The following is a 17,669-nucleotide window of genomic DNA, read 5'->3' as shown; positions in this document are numbered from 1 at the left end:
ACCACATAGAGTTTTTCTTCTTGTGATGAGAACTTTTAAGATTTACTCTTTCAGCAATTTTCAGATATACAATACAGAATTAACTGTAGACACCATGCCTGATAGTACATCTCCAGTGCTTATTTTATAATGGGAAATTTATACCTTTTGACCCCCCTTCACCCATCCATCCATCCATCCCCCAACCACCCACTCACCTCTGGCAACCACTAATCTTTTCTCTGTTATTTCTGAGGGTTTTTGTTTGTTTGTTTGTTTTGATTTCACGGGTAAGAGAGATTGCATGGTATTTGCCTTTCTCTGTCTCACTTAGCATAATGCCCTCAGGGTCCAACCACATTGTTGCAAGTTGCAAGATTTCCTTCTTTCCTATTGCTGAGTACATACTCCACTGGGTCTCAGTGGGTTCATTGTATTTGGAACTCTTCTTGGTTTCCTGGATCTTGATGTCTGCTTCCTTCCCCAGGTTAGGAAAATTTTCAGCAATTATTTCTTCAGATAAGTTTTCTGCCCCTTTCTCACTCTCCTCCTTCTGGGACCGCTGTAATGCAAATATTGATTTCCTTGGTATTGTCCTTTCAGTCTTAAGCCATCTTCATTCTTTTACTTTTTGTGGCTCTGATTGAATGAAATCTGCCCTGTCTTTGAGTTTCTGGAACCATTCTTCAGCTTCATCCAGTCTGCTATCGAACCCATCTATTATGTTTTTCAGTTCAGTTATTATACTCTTCAGCTCTATGACTTCTACTTGGTATTTTCTTTTAGTTTCTATTTGATGAAATTCTCACTTTGTTCATGCATCGTTTTGCTGACCTTTGTGAGCATCATTATGACCACTAATTTGAACTCTCTTATCTGTTTCATTAAGGTCTTTTTTTGAGATTTTATCTTTTTCTTTATTTAGAATATACTCCTCTGTTTTTAATTTTTTTAAATCTTTTGTGTTTGTTTCTATGTATTAGATAAATAGCCCCTTCTTGAAGGAGTAGCCTCATGTAGGAGATGAATTTCCTCAACTACTTTTTAAAAAGGTGTGGAGAGACAGTATCACTACACACCATTGAAAGAACCCATCCCCCATCCCTGCAAAAGAAGAATGTGTTCTCCTTGCTAATACTTTCTAGATGCCATTATTACCTTACCTGTTAAGTGTGCATGTTCTTTATTGCTATTTCTAATGCTAGTAGCACTTTTATCTTACCTTTTATTATAGTTACATTATTTCAAGAAGTGTATTTATATTAATTGGATCACAACAGTATGAAACCTTTTAACTGTTCTCAGTAATAAATTCAAAGTGATTGACTTATACCTTGTTTCTAGATCATTGAAATATGCACAATAAAATTTTAATGAAAAAAATTTCAAAAGAATTTTCTTTTTAAAGTTTTGTGTAGGGGCGCCTGGGTGGCTCAGTCGTTAAATGTCTACCTTTGGCTCAGGTCATGATCCCAGCATTCTGGGATCAAGCCCTGCATCAGGCTCCCTGCTCAGCAGGAAGCCTGCTTCTCCCTCTCCCACTCCCCCTGCTTGTGTTCCCTCTCTCACTGGCTATCTCTCTCTCTGTCAAATAAATAAGTAAAATCTAAAAAAAAAAAAAAAAAAGATAAAAAAAAGTTAAAAGTTGTGTGTAGTTGTTCTCTTGTTTGATTTGTTTAACTAGACACGATAAATTTAACACCTGTAGCACAAATCCTGTTATAATAAAGATATAGGTAGGTTAGTAATCTACTATATAAAAATTGGAGAAAATGCCTTATTAGAAACTCTTCTATCTTATAATTTAGGGATAAGTTTAATTTCATTTGTGATTTTTATAAATTTATTTTGAAGACCTGTAAAATGTTTTCAAACAACTGTATTTCAAAAAAGGGGTTTGTTTCTTTCCTAGAATTCTTTACTGGTACTTGTCATAGTGATCTTACCCAGTCTCATGGTTTTATATATAATATGTGTGCTCACTCCTCCCTAACTCCTCCAGCTCATCGTTTTCCCCTGACCTTACAACTTGTATATCCAGCTGTCTACTCAACAGCACCACTTGATATATCAGACATAATATGTCCAAATTGAATTTCTTACCCTCCCCAAACAGAAAATAGTAAAACCTGCTCTATCCTCCATGTTTCCTTCTTTATTAATGGCAAATCTGTCCTTCCATTTGCTCAGTCCAGGAATGTTAAACTTATCCTTGACTTCTCTTCTGCCTCACATTTGTGAACAAATCTTACTACCTTCAAAATATATCTGGCATCTGACTCATTCTCCTGGCCTCTGTTATGTTTCTACCCTGGTCCATCCCATCTTTATTCTTTATATAGATGATTTCTGCCTGCTTCCATCGTTGCTTGCCTACATAGTCTATTCTCATTAGCCTGAATGACCTATTAAACAAAAACCAGATTATGTCTCTTCTCAGAACCTTTCAGTGGTTCCTCATTTTTTCCAAAGTAAAAATCAGAAGTTTTTACACTGGCTCATGAGGCCTTACACAATCTGTTCTTTATACCGCCTGCCTTCTCTGACTTCATCTTTTTCTATTTTCTGCCACCCTGGCTCTCTTGCTTTTTCTCAAACACAGAAGACACCATCTGCCTCAGAACCTTTGCACTGACTGAAACACTCTGTAGATATCTTATGAGATGTGATCTTTCACCTCCTTCAAGCCATTGCTCAAATGTCACCTTTTTCCATGAGCTTGTACTCTACCCCATTTGAGATCTTAGCCCCTTCTCCTTTACCATGCTCTATTTGTTCTCCAAAGAGCTAGTCACATTCTAATATGTAATACTGTATAACTTACATATTTATTATATTTTCCTTGATCTTTTATCTCCTAGTAAAAGTTATGAAAGGGCCAGCAGTTTTGACTTTTTTTCACTGATACATCATCCAGTGCACATGCTGTGCTTGGCTATAATTTTCGGTGAATGAATAATTGCATGAAAGAATGTTTTTATGAAACTCTTGTGTGTGCACGCACGCATGCATGTGCATGTATGGGGGTTGTATGTGTTTATATAGAAAAGTAACATTAGTTTTCAATCAAAATATTTTCTCTTAAATTGGGTTTGTGGAGTATATAATTGTTGGCTAAGGCACATCTGTCTTTCCTTCATTTGAGCTCTTTTGTATATGGGACAAAGACAGCAATTTCTAGATATTTAGATCAAAGCAACAGATGTTTTTAAAACCATTTTTCAACTTCAAGAATGATTGTGATAAGTATCTGTAGGTTAGTAAGTTAGAATTTTTTATAAAAACATGATTATTAACTGGAAATTTAAAGAGATAGACATCTGAAAAGTAAAGTTTTTAATTTTAGTAATCCCATTCTAAGCTTAGTAGAAATTTTCCTTTCTCTTTTTTTCTTAAACTCTAAACATACGCTTTTTCATGCACTCTAGAATAAAGAAATAATCTTTTAGGTGGAATGTTGTGTCAGCCATAAAAACTATGGTACGCATACCCCCGTATTATTCTAGAACTTGTACAGCATGTGGTACTTTCAGGATAAGCTTACCTGTGAACTCCTTCCCTTATTAAAGGACTATTTGGTAAGTACCCTTGTACCCAACCAACATAACATCTTAAGCTTGATATATTTCCCAAATCCAAATCCAAGTTTTTTTCTTAATGACAAACAGCACTACTGCCAAACATTTCTGATTTATTCTGATGGAGAAAATTGCCTGTTTCTTCACTGATTTAAATTTAGTCTTATATATGAACATTTGCTAGCTAATTATTAGTCACATTCATTATGACTCTGAATTGGTAAAAACATAAAACACTAGAATTTTCTAAAGAATTATATTACCGCATTGTGAAAATACCTTTCAGGGTCAATTTTCATTGTTAAAATGTTAGATTTAGAGTAATCTGTGGTGCCTTTCTTCCACAGTTCTGATAAGATAAACAGTCATAAATGTTAAGAAGATTTAGGATGAATTCTGGATTCCAAATGATCATGTTGTGTCAGTATGCATAGATCTTCAACTAGATAAATAAATCCCTATATATCCTTTAATCAAACAGGTTTTTGATTCATTCACATGCAGGTACAAAGGAATTTCAGAATCCAGAAATATACATACTCAGAAAGTCCATGTGACTTTGTGCTGTGAGATTAAATTTTGTGGAATATTAAGTTTATCCTGGAAGGAAATATGTACTTGTTATAGAGCTTAATTCATTTGTATCCAACTTGTGAGTTATTAAATTTAAAGTTTTTTTATAGAGTTTAGCAAACAAATGCAAGAGCGACTTGGTTGAATATCTGTTTCTGAGAAAACTGCTTTGTATTTATAGTCTTATCTCAATCCATGGTGACAGCTATCTTTTATTCTAGCGAGAGATAATAGGAGGGGGGAGCCTTCCTAGTGGCTTGTGTGGTATTTAGGTAGTCAGCATTCTGTAGTTTCAGAATTGAGACTAAATAAATACAGTCCTGAGAGGGAAACAAAAGAAATTTCTTGTTATAGTTTATTGGTCTTGTGATTTCACCAAAGGAAAAAATGTTGATTGAAACACCTAGAAATCACTGATAACTCAGACAAGTTTTTCTTTGGTGATTAGCTGAAAACCACGCTTAAGAGCTGAAATGACCCAAGTACTCTTAAGATATCCTTATACTGCTTTGATGCACTCAGGTTTTTCTTACAATAGTATCTTGTTCCAGATAATTTATAATTTTATAATAGAATTAAGAGATGCATTTATTAAAGTTTCATAATAAAACTTTGGCCTGAATTCAACATCATAACTACTGCTTAAAATACCATACACTGAGAGAAGTGTGTTTAGCTGTGTTTCAAATGATAGAAAATGGGGATGGTCTTATGATCTTATTATGTTTTATCTTATTAACGATACAAAAAAAGGGGGGAAATGTAGATTTGTTAATACACTCTGAATGAATAAACAAAAAAATAAAATAACTGTTTGTAACACAACATTAAACAGCAGCTGCTTAGGTTTAACGTGTTTTACACAGATTGAACTTGCTTGGTAAAGGTGATAATTGTTTTTCCCTTTGCCGATATCCACTCTAGAGCAATATGGGTTGATTTAGAAGTGAAGGCTTAATCTTCCAAGGGGTAGGGAGGACAGATCCAAAGTGTTCAGAGCCCATATTTGTGGTTACCTCTCATACTGCATTTTGCTTTTAGCAATAACAGCATGCTTTGCTTTCCAATTCTCTTTATAGTCTATGCAAGGGAAGCTTTCTAAAGAAAAATCAACCACTCAAAAGATGATGGAAGAGCTGGAAAAGAAAGAAAGAAACCTACAGAGATTAACAAAAACGTTGCTTGATGTGAGTAGAAAAAATTCAAATTGCTTGCAAAGAATGATTCAGTACTTATTTAAGTTAAAGCAGATACTGATTTTGTACATATTCATAGACATTTTTTAGTTGAAGGCATGATTTTGGTGTGCCAGTTAATTAAATCCATTAGGTTTCTTATAAAATTATAGTCAAAAGGCAAATTTTATTTTTCTTACATCTCAGAATGTAATTTCACAGACTTAACTGCAACACAGTCAAATATTATATAGAGATTAGGTCCCAAAGTAATTCAGTAAAGCATAAATTGAATATAAATAAAATTACCTTTGAAAATCCTTAAGGATGATGCAGTGTTGACACTCCATCATTAGAACAGATCACACTTTCTTCGTTTAAGTACAAGATGACACACTTGGCTTGCATTTCAGGATATGTTATACAGAAAAATACTTATGTTAGTTTTTTAACTCTCATCATGACAATTTACCTCTGAATACCCAGAATGCATCTCCAAAAATTAGGGACATTTCCCATATAACTGTACCACCATTGTCAAACCCAATAATAATAATATTCCTTGATATTTGATAATACCTAGTCTATACCAAAATTTCCCCACTTCTTTCCCAGATGCTTTTTATAATGACAGTTGAAACCATCATTCAGTCAAAGACCATGAGTTGCATTTCGTTTTGTCTTGTAGTTTCTCACTTTTTCCAGTTTAGTGACTTGTTGACACACCTGGGCCTGTTATCTTACAGACTTAGAGATTGTCAGGCCTTCTAGATTTGTCTGATTGCTTTCTTACGGTGTCATTTATTTTGTTCTCTACCCCCTCTATCTCCTATAACCTAGAAGTAAGAGCTAAAGATATCATTAAGTCAAGTCAAACATTTTTTGGCATGAAGACTTTGTAGGTGTTGTTCACGTCATCAAGTTATTTATGTTTGGTTATCCCACTGTAAGTGATAGAAATACTGATCTCACTGGGTTAAAATAGTAACAGACTAATTCTTTCCATTGTCACATTATGGCCTCTGCAGATAGCAGGTAATCTGTGGAGGGATACTTAGTAACTGAATATGCAGTTTATCAATAGTACCTTTTCCCTTGATGGTTTTAGTATTCACTGATGATCATTGTCTGAATCATTACATGATTAAAAGAATAATTTTTTCTAATGATTTTTAATATTTATTAGCTGGCCTAATTACTTCATCTATTAAAAAAATCTTTTCCTCATCAATGCAGGCTGTTTGGTTATTTTGAAATACAGTTCCAACTAGAAAGCTAATTAAATTGCCTCTAGCAATTTTCAGAATGAGAAGTAGATGGTGACAGTTTTGGGGATGAAGTGAAGGTAGCTTTTTCTGAGCAATAAATTATGAGTTCATATTGATATTTCCAATTCAAATTTCACAACTGAAAATTTTTAGGGTTTTTTTTTTCTTTCTTTGATTTTATATTTGTATTTCTTTTTCTCTTATCCTGAAAATTTTGGTTTCTGTCAACATTAGCATAACATGTATACTTTTTTCTCAATATGCAACAGATCGTTTCTAAGTAACTAAATCATTATTGCTACTAACAGTAAAACTGTAGGATGAGGTTTAAAATTTCTTCATAGTTCTTTTTGTTCTTGGGATAAATTTTATTATAGAAGAATACATACACAACCAAGATTCTTATTATGTGACATTATGTGGCATGAGATACTCCTAGAAAGTGAGTCTGGATTTGTTGCCTCTTTCAGATTTACCATAGAGCATGAGATGGCACAGAGGAATCTTTGAATCATTTTGTTTCCACTCTTTTAAATTCCTTCTCTCTTTTTTTTTTCCTACTGTGTGTATGCAGTCAATTTGGTTAACGTGTATGTAATATGACTCCACCATTTTGTTTATAAATGGGGGAAATGTTCAGACAACTGCATGGCTTTGAGTACCTTTTCTCTGTTCCAGCAACTGATTTGTGTTTTCTTTATCCATTGCAGAACCAAAGGCAAACAGAAGAGACGTGCTCTTTATTGGATCAGGACCAGGAAGCAGACCAATCCAGGCAGCAGACAGTTCTTACCAAATGGCCACTATCTGATTTGAGTGTGATTGATCAGCTGTTCAAGGAAATGTCCTATTGTTTGTTTGACTTGAAGGCATTGTGTAGTATTCTCAATCAGCGTGCTCAGGGCAAGGAGCCTAATCTTTCATTATTACTGGGAATAAGATGTAAGTCACTGATGCCTTGTCCTTATTGTATTGCTTAGCAATTAGAAACCTGTCTTCATGAATCAGGAACTTCTTACTGCCTTTTCCCTATTTGTTTTTATCTCCTTTCCTACTTAGATTTATAAATCTCTGAGTAAATCTGTAGGTCTGTGAATACCTGTTATTACTTCATTGCTAGAACTTCCCTCATTATACTTAGAGAAGTGAGCAGGGTCATAGTTGATATGGACTGTTACTTGGCAGAATGCCTACACATCTACCTGTGGGATAAGCTGTGCTGAATCTGTTAATATGTGACTGGAGTGTTGGTTAGGTGGGATATTCCTGATTACTCTTCTAAAAGTAATGATTCTATTGGCTCTCATGTGGGTAATTGTATAAGTTAATTATCCAGCCATCTGTCTGCTGGTAGAATATTTGAGAGAAGATGCTCCTTTGCTTTCCCTATGCAGTGTATGTCTGTGGCAGTTGCTTAATTGAAGTACCAGTGCTGGGGTGGCGACTGGGTGACTCAGATGGTTAGGTGTCTGCCTTCGGCTCAAGTCATGATCCCTTCCTGGGATGAGCCCCACGTCAGGCTCCCAGCTCAGTGGGGAGTCTGCTTCTCCCTCTCGTTCTGCCCCTCCCCTGCTTGTGTGTGCTCTCTCTCACTTCAGTGGATAAATAAAATCTTTGAAATACACACACACACACACACACACACACACACACATGCCCGTGCTGTCCCAAGAGCTAATTTTCATGGCCTATAGATCTGTGCCCTTGTCAAGCATATGCACTCTGGCCTTATCCCTTCCAATGGACATCCACCCACTGTCCCTCAGTTCCATGTTCTTCCACACATAGTTGTGAGAGCTGCCACAGGAATATCCTAGTTTCCCTTCTATGCTGCTTTTGCAGAAACACGCATCTCTGCATGTGGTTCTAAATTACTATAATACTGACATGTTGGTCTCTTTTTAATACAGAAGAAATGGGCATAAGTAAGGAGAAAGGATTGGAGTAAGACCATAAGGTTAATACACTTACTATGTTGTATTGAGTAATTGCCTAATAATATGGTTAATATGAGACTAGAGTGGAGACTCGTTTTATTTACAGATTCATCAACCATCTGGCGCCATGATAGTTATTTTGACAAACCGAATAATACTTCCCATCAAAGTATATCCCTTGTTAAATGAAACATAACTGTGCTCAGAGATGTCAGCAGAATTTTCCCTTTCACTTCATAGATGTGTATAAACATAAGTGTGGGTATGTAAAAAAACACTTAAAAGTGTAAGTGTATTGACTTAGTAATTATTAAATGCTTTATATAGTCCACATACTAGGATGCAGACAATGCAGTTGAACACAGCCCTTGGCCCACACACAAATTAAATTACTAGAGCATTGTGATAAGTACTATAATTGAGATGTGGACGGAGGACAATGGGGGCCCAAGAGGAAAACTAATAAATGGGAAGAGCTGTGAAGGCTCTGGTGTTTGGCTTGAATCTTAGAGGAGAGGTTTGCCAGGTCAACACGGGGTGGTCTAGTTACTAATGATCTCTTAGAGCAAGAAGCAAAAACTCACACAGAAAAGACTGATTCTCTTCACCATTTTAGAGGTAGCCACCCCTTCAGTTATTTGGTGACCTACATTTGTATTCTTCTGTATAGTATTTGTCAGCTTTTCCAGTAATTAGATTAAGAGAGTATCCAAATGTGAATAAAAGGGAGATTCAAGAACTTTGTCACATTCACCTCCCAGTGTATGCCCCTTTCAGTCTTTTTAAAGTTTAACCCCATAATCCTTACCTTATATCTTGGTACTGTGAAAATTTGACCAGCTCTAGCTAATTTGTCAAAAACCAGTGGATTATTTTGAATCCTTATCTCCTCACTCATCCATTGTCCATTGACACTGTTCACCCCACCCTTCTTTTTTTAAATGCTCTGCTGCCACGGTTTCCATGGCTTTGTTCTCTAGGCTCTGCTTCTGCCTTTATGACTGCTCAGTCTTAGTCTTCTCTGGAATTCTCTGCTGTTTAAATTATTAGTGTCTCCCAGAAATCTTTTGTTGCTGATTTTTTTTTGTTTCTTTTTTAAAACTGGATTATTTGTGGGGTTTTTGGTATTGCGTTATATAAGTTCTTTACATTTTTGAATATTAATCCTTTATCCAGTATATCATTTGCAAATATCTTCTCCCATCCCGTAGATTGTCTTTTTGTTTTGTTGATGGTTTTTGTTTTTCTGTGCAAAAGCTTTTCATTTTGTCATAATCCCAATAGTTTGATTTTGCTTTTGTTTCCTTCGCCTGAGAAGACCTCTCTAGAAAAATGTTTTTATGGCCAATGTCAGAGAAATTACTGCCTATGTTTTCTTCCAGGAGTTTTACGGTTTCTGGTCTCATGTTTAGGTCTTTAACCCATTTTGAGTTTATTTTTGTGTATGGTCTAAGAAAGCAGTTCAGTTTCTTTCTTCTCCATGTAGCTGTCCAATTTTCCCAGTACCATTTGTTGAGGAGATTGTCTTCTCCCCATTGTATATTTTTGCTTCCATTGTCAAAGGTTAATTGACCGTATAAGCATAAATTTATTTCTGGACTCTGTATTCTGTTCTGTTGATCTATGTGTCTGTTTTTGTACCAGTACTATGCTGTTTTGATTACTACAGCTTTATAATCTATCTATCTTGAAATCTGGGATTGTGATACCTCTACCTTTGTTCTTCTTTCTCAAGATTGCTTGGGCTGTTTGGGGTCTTTTGTGGTTCCATACAAATTTTAGCAATGTTTCACAACATTTGTGAAAAGTGTTGGTGTTTTGATAGAGATTACATTAAATCTGTAGATTACTTTTGGTAGTATGGATATTTTAACAATATTAGTTCTTCCAATCCATGAGCTCGGTATATCTTTCCATTTGTTGATGTTGTCTTCAGTTTCTTTCATCCATGTTTTATAGTTGAGGGCGTACAGGTCTTTCACCCCCTTGGTTAAGTATATTCCTAGGTATTGTATGCTTTTTGGTGCAAGTGTAAATGGGATTGTTTTCTTAATTTCTTTTTCTGCTACTTCACTATTAGTGTATAGAAATACAACAGGTTTCTTTATACTTCTATAATTTTGTGTCCTGCCCCTTTACTGAATTCATTTATCAGTTCTTTGGTAGTCTTCAGGGTTTTTTGCAAATAGTGTCATCTACAAACAGTGAAAGTTTTACTTACTCCTCAACAATTTGGATGCCTTTATTTCTCTTTTTATATATTTTCTCTCAGTAATCTTACCCATGTCCTTTGTTTTCTGGTAGTGCTTTGACCCACACAGACCCACACAGACTTTTATCTCTTACCCTGCCTAGAATGTCCCTTCTGGGCTCTTGATTATACTTACCTTATATTAGAACCAGTTATTCTATAGGCATCATAGACCCAACTATATCCAAAAGAGAACCTACCTTTCTTTCCTCCCTAAACCTGCTCCTCCTCTCAGTGAGTACCACCACCATTCACCTGTCACCCGAATCCAGATTTTTCTCCATCCTACTCTTTTCCTTCATCTGGGAATGTCCTTTGCCTAGTCCCTAACCCCTATACAGCTTAAGATAGTTGAGCTCTGTCATTTCTACCAGTCCCTTCCTAGCATTCATTCCTTCCATTACATCTCCATTGCACTGTTTCCTTAAATCAGGCTTTCAAAGTCCTTCATCTGGACTGGTCTCTCTGTCAGTTGTCTTGCCCACTTTCCCCTGCTAATCCATTTTTTCACATTGCTGCCAGAGTGATCTAACTTAATGGTGATTCTGATTTCCTGATACTTACAGTCTCCTAAAGTAGAGATAGGTAGTTCCCACCTGCCTCTTTAGCCATATTTCTTGACCCTTGCCTTTCATAATTTGTGCTCTGCTGTTTTAGAGCTGGTTACTTATTTTCTTGACATTTCTCAGATTCTTTGGTTTTCTGCTTTTGTACCTTTGTTCATCCTGCATCCTCGGCCCAGCTGGTGAACCTGTGCCCTCTCCAGTTAGGCTGGTTGTTCTCTTCCTTGTGCCACTGTAGCTGTGTATGGTGGCAGGACACCTACAATACCTGACTGTGCTTATTTGTTTATAAAGTATATGTAAATCATTAAGAATAAACCACCACATCCATTTTTTGTTGGCCTTAGCATCTAGCATAGTGCCTGGATCATGGCAAGTGTTCAGTTAGTGTTTGTTAAAATAACAAATAAGTTAATCTGACTCTTACACCTTCAATAAGCCACCAATGTTAAAGTATAAGGAAGGATTTATTTTACAATTACTGGCTCCATCTGCTTTTTACATTGAGATGTGCTGACAAAGAGAGGAAGTGACGTAAGTAATTAAAAGCCAGCTGTCTCAGGGCCTCACCTCAGTCATTCAGCCATTGGGCAGCTAGCCATCAGCCCAGGTCAACTGCATGGGGTTGTAGCATTCCATATATATACACATATATGTGTGTGTGTGTGTGTGTGTATGCATAGATAGATATAGATATATGTATACCTATATATATATACACGCACACACCCACACACCACATGTTTTGGAAATTTATGCTTTCATGCCAATAAAACCATTTTGCAATCTATAAAAATTTAAGCTATCACTCCTTAATACAGAAGTGATTTTCAGATTTTTGTCAAGTCAGAATGAGTGCTGTAGTTGAGCTTGAAGAGAGCTTATTAGAGCATGCTTTTTCCTACTTTTGAAATGTTGTCATCCTTTAAACAGTTGAAAATGTGTGTACTACTGTATGGATTTAACACAGTTTAATTAACAAAAATTTTAAAGGAGCAAGTAAATAAGATCTATTTAATACCGAATGATATATCATTTAAACCTGAACCTGACTGGTATTCAGCATATATAGCATTATATTTCTAAAGATAATTAAGTTAAAAATCCTAAAATGCCTTTGTTAAAAAAGTGTGAGACATTGTCCATATTTTATTTCCACAGCAATGAACTGTTCAGCTGAAGAGACTGAGAATGACTGTAGCCCAGAAACACTCACTAAAAAATTGTCAGATGTATGCCAATTACGGAGGGACATCGATGAATTAAGGACTACAATATCAGACCGCTATGCTCAGGACATGGGAGACAACTGCATTACCCAGTGATCACTATTGGTCCCACAGCAATAATGACCCATTGTTAAATGCTGCTGTGTTACAGTTTTTCATATTTCTTTTTAGGAGCCATAATGGAAAGTCGCAAGTGACATAGCACTTACACATAGGATTTTTTTTTTCTGTGGATTTGTTTTACTGGGGGAGAAAAGGGATTTGATGAGGTTTTAAAGGGGCTTATCTAATCAGGCCAAAAAACCAAATTACTATTTGAAAAATGTGATGAAGTATACAAGAAAAAAAAAAAATTGTCTTCTCAAACTACTGATGGTAGGACCAAGCTGTGAAGAGTGCTCTGCAGATAAAGGGGTGGGATTTCTTTTTATCTGTAGTTGTGTGTGTGTGTGTGCATGTGTGTGCACACGCATGTGTGTGCACACGCATGTGTGTTTATTCACAGAAGTATAAGGATTTCTAGGGTCAAAGCAAAGCTTCTAAGAAAGACACACACTGTTTATTCTTGTATTTCTTTTTCTTTCATGTAGAAGCTTGTGTTGTACTTTGGGGTTTTCAAGGGCTGGCTGAACAAGAGTTCTAACAGCAGGCAAGTGTTTTAATAGTAGCACAGCTGGCAAAACCATTTGTGTTTTGAACAACCACTGTGCCGAGATGATGAGGCGGTGGGGTTGGGTTGATTTTAGTACTGTAGATAGGTCAGCTATTTTTCCAGAGTGATTGTGGGTTGCCTTAGAAGTATGAAATTTTGATGTGATAATCTTTTTCATTAGCATTGCAATTTATATATCACAAGGCACCTTAACATAATTTGAACTAATTTTAACATGTCCCTTACTATTTACAATTTTTCACTTACATGTATCAATGTAAACAAAGCCATAAAGAATTAATGCTAACCTTCTAAGGCCATTGCTGTAAAAGAAGGATTAACAGAGTCACTCTGGAACAGTAGTTTATTTATCCAATTCTCAAACGTTTACATTGTAACAGTTTTATATGTTTTAAAGTTTAAGAGAAAGCCAACCTGTATTCTTTATATCTGAATTATCACAAACATAAAACAAAATCAAAACCAGGTGATATTTCAATTACATTTGTTAGGTAAAGTACATTGAAAACAGGGTTTTTCATATAATACAAACTTGACCAGGTTAGTTCTTCTGGAGTACAGGATATCATTATGAAATGCAACTGATTTTTAAGTAGACATACAATTATTTAAACTTCCAAATGAGTATTTTCCTGTTTCAGTTGGAATTTTGGAAGGACTGTATATTTTATTGCCTTCAGAGCATTTACTACATTCTTTTGAATATACTTAGTTAATGGCAGTCACTGTTCTTTACAAACTGGTTTGTTTTCTTGATGCATCCAGGTCTCATGTAGGTCAAGACTAAATAAGAGGTAGAAGGATAAGGGGTGTGAAATTCATCAGGATAATACTGTTTGGGGTAAGAAGAGATCACAAGTCTGGGTTTTGTTTTGTTTTGTTTTGTTTTTTTTTGCCAGGCTTATATACTGGTATAAAGGCTGCTCCTAGAAAAGATTTTTCTTAAATATTTTCAGCAGTGAAAACATATGTGGGATAAAAACTTCAAGGAAACTACCGAGGAAGACATTCAGTTCAGAATTTGGCTAATATGCAGCTCTCAGTAAGTTATTTTGTGGTTATGTTACAACAGTCAGTTATAATACATTGTAAGGATATCAAAATTCCCTTTTTTTTCAGTGCCTGAGTCCTCCCTACTCTTACTTCTTAGGATCTGGGCGCTAAGAAATCAGTGCATTATAATGATTCTGCATTCCAAGTACCTATCCTAATAAGGAAAAGTAACTTCTAAGAACGTGGAATTCTATTGTGTTCATTTGTTTTTTAATGTTGGTGGCTTCAAGACAATCAGGGAGTGATAAATTTATACCAAAAATCTGATGCAAAGAATTCTGCCTTGTAAAAATATCTGTAAAAATGGGCCTTTATATTAAGTAGATAATAGCATCTGAAAGAGATAAGCCACAGTGCAGCACACAACATTATTACATTCTCTCTGCATAGAAACCCCCAACCCCTACCCCTCAACCTCCACAGTTTTGGAAATAAAGGCACCCTAAGATGATAGTACTAATGTGCATAAATAATCACTGATTTGGGTCACTAGGTTCTTAATGTCTTTTAGGTTTTTAGTATATGTTTTGGGGTTTTATGGTATTGCTGTTTTAAACAAACTTTTGGTCATTTGCTTTAATTTACTATAGATATATTTTTGTCTTCTGGCTTAGAATAAAATATTCAATTTTTTTTAAGTTTTCTAAAACTTATAGAATTTGACTTAATTCACATGTCTTGAGGTAAAAATGTTTTGATTTAGAAAATTGACAAACTACTATTGGTGCATTTCAGTTTCCAAAATGTCTACCTCCCCATAAATGAAAAAGGAATATAAGATGTGATAGTTTAAGTATAACCCTGAGTTACAAACGTAATCTCTTAGAGTCTGGAGTTTGTGAAGGGACCTAGATAATAAGTAGTATTATCTAGGTATAATACTAGTATACTAATATACTAGTATAAATAGTAGTAGTCTAATTTGTCAGCATTTAATTTTGATTTTATTTTTCAGAAAATTCCCTTTTCCCAAGATAACCTCTCCTGTTAGAATGTAATAATATTGCTATCTCATTGAAAACAAAGATTTTACTGTTACATCAAGTAAGATGGGCAAATAGAAACACTATAGTGTCTTATCCTAGTTTGAACTAGGATGTTCTCAGAAGTTATTATACTGATACAAGTCTGAAATGAAAATTAACCTAAATTTAGAAGTTAAATCTATTTGATAATTTCCTTAGTTGTGAAAACTTTTTAATTATGCTTTTGTGAATTCCATGCTTGTCTTCTTAGGAAGTGTCTCATGCAGCATTAACCTTTATCATTGGTCTTCTGGATTTTGAAGTTGAGCTTATTCTGCCTCAACCACATTAAAGCAGGAATAAAGTAACAGTATCTCAATTAAAGACCCAGTTACCTGTGCAGATAAAAATAACTGAATCAGAGGTACAATGAATAGTCTTTTCATTTGATGTCTGAAGGATGACTTTAGTTAAACTGTTAGTAAATATTCAGTGACCTCTAATTTTAAAAGCTTAAGTAGTCTAGGTAAGTTGTGCCTGGATTTCTTTTTAAATAAGTGTGTCCCCTTTTTATATTTGAAATGGGATTCAGTATTTAATATTAACAACATTATTTTTTAGTGAAATTTATTTTGGTCATGACAGTTAACTGAATTAGATTTCTTTCAGTAGCTTGTTAAAGACAATCTCAAGGGCTGCAAAATGTTGCTAAAATGGATATTGTACATTTCTGACTCAGTAATGAGCTTATAAATTAATTTTGTCATAGTTCAAGACATTACTAGAAATCTCTTAGAGAATATTTTTAAAAGACCACTTTATTGAGAAAATGTTCTTTCGATATCAGTAATAGTTCATTGAATAACTTAGTAGACGAGAATTTGGGACTATATTTTTACATAGCATAATTCAGCTCAGGCACACCTTTAGTTTGGATTATTGGCATTCTCTTATGCAGATTTCTATGATTGAAGATATGTAATTACAGTAATAAGCAATTCTCATAACCATGCACACTCAGACTCTATCATTTGAACTGCCAGTAGCTATAGCTCTCACAGCCAAAGTTAATTCATTTTGTTTCCATTTTTGACAATTTTCAGTGTTCACAAAACAAGAAAAATGATTTCCTATTTGGTATAAAGAGTATAATAATTTCCAACTTTACCCCAAGATGCCATGGTGTGGTATATTGCTCTATGATAATATACATTTAATCATGAAGGGGGAAAGCTTTTGGGGTTTTTTTCATACTCAAAAGAAGTACTGAGTATATTAATGTGGTTTCAGATCAATAAGTCATTAACAACACTATTGCAGCTGCATACAGAGAGAACCTTTTGTGCCTTTTTGCCTGCAGTAAGCATTCGTTCTGTTTTACATGAGTTAATAAGAATGTTGATGATTATGGCACCTTGTTCTTCTGTAAATAGACTTGATTAAGGATTTTTTCTTAAGCAAGGAGCAGGTTTTCATTAGTAGGTTGGATACCTTAGGAAACATGAGAGAATGTATGTCTTTGGAGCCCAGCCTTTCCCAGTATAGTGAGCAGGAAACTCCTTCGGAATGTAGTTATTTGTGTGTGTATGTGTGTACATATATGTATAAATATTTAAATACAGAAACATAAAATTTGGCATCACATTGGTGTGATGACAAGAAGTAGTAAGGTGCTAGCTAGGTGGTTATGTTAAAAGCACAGCAGAGTGTATAATCAGTCACTATGACTGGTAGTTTTTGTAAACTAGGTTCAGTTTTTGAACCACCCAGAATACCTCATGTGTAAATACAGAGTGGTCATGACTTAATTGAAATACAGTTATTGTAAAAAGAATGTGAAGCCACTGGTTGGCTTATGCCTTCTGATCTATCATTCTTGCCTCTTTTTTTGTAAAGGGGTTATTTTTTGTTTTTGTTTTTTAATAGGGTTTACAGCTAGAATTTTGAATGCCAAAGTTCTATTTATTAAATTAAAAAAAGTTTTCAATGTTAATGGCTAAGTATTTTTCCACTGGACTATTGTTTGTGATGTTGGAATTTGTATTTACAGAGAAATAAATTTTTTATAAAAAGATACATGTCTTCGGGAGTGCTAATGTTAATATAAGAATGTTAATATGTTAATATAAGAGTGTATTTGAAATTTCAGACTCCACTGAATTCTCAATGATAAGAATATGCTGACTTGACTTTTAGGTAAAAACTTTCTATGAATACACAAGAGAATCTTTGACTAGAACATGGGTATTTCTGCTTTTAGTCTATCTTACAATTTCTTTTCAGTTTCTGAAAAGCTTTTTCTCAGGGTCTTCCCATGAAGGGCACTGAGATTCCGAGATTTTCTGATGACAGGTACCATAAATACAAAGGTGTGCCTGTATTTATTTTAGCTAATAGTGCTGTGTCCCCCTTTTCAATTTTTAAA

General features: G+C 34.9%; 1 protein-coding gene across 1 annotated transcript in view; it reads left to right on the top strand.

The window, feature by feature from the left end:
* CEP85L (centrosomal protein 85 like) overlaps positions 1-17,312 on the top strand; it is a 160,267-nt gene extending 142,955 nt beyond the window's left edge. Inside the window, 3 exon segments of the mRNA XM_034669044.1 lie at positions 5,210-5,317; positions 7,284-7,515; positions 12,486-17,312. Of these exon segments, the coding sequence (XP_034524935.1) occupies positions 5,210-5,317; positions 7,284-7,515; positions 12,486-12,649 (504 nt within the window). The 3' untranslated portion in view covers positions 12,650-17,312.
* Positions 17,313-17,669: the final 357 nt, after the last annotated feature.

This window comes from Ailuropoda melanoleuca, chromosome 10 (genome assembly GCF_002007445.2).
Source record: "Ailuropoda melanoleuca isolate Jingjing chromosome 10, ASM200744v2, whole genome shotgun sequence".
Lineage (NCBI taxonomy): Eukaryota > Metazoa > Chordata > Mammalia > Carnivora > Ursidae > Ailuropoda > Ailuropoda melanoleuca.
The sequence above is the reverse complement of the archived record's forward strand: the minus strand, read 5'-3'. Positions and strand labels throughout refer to the sequence as shown.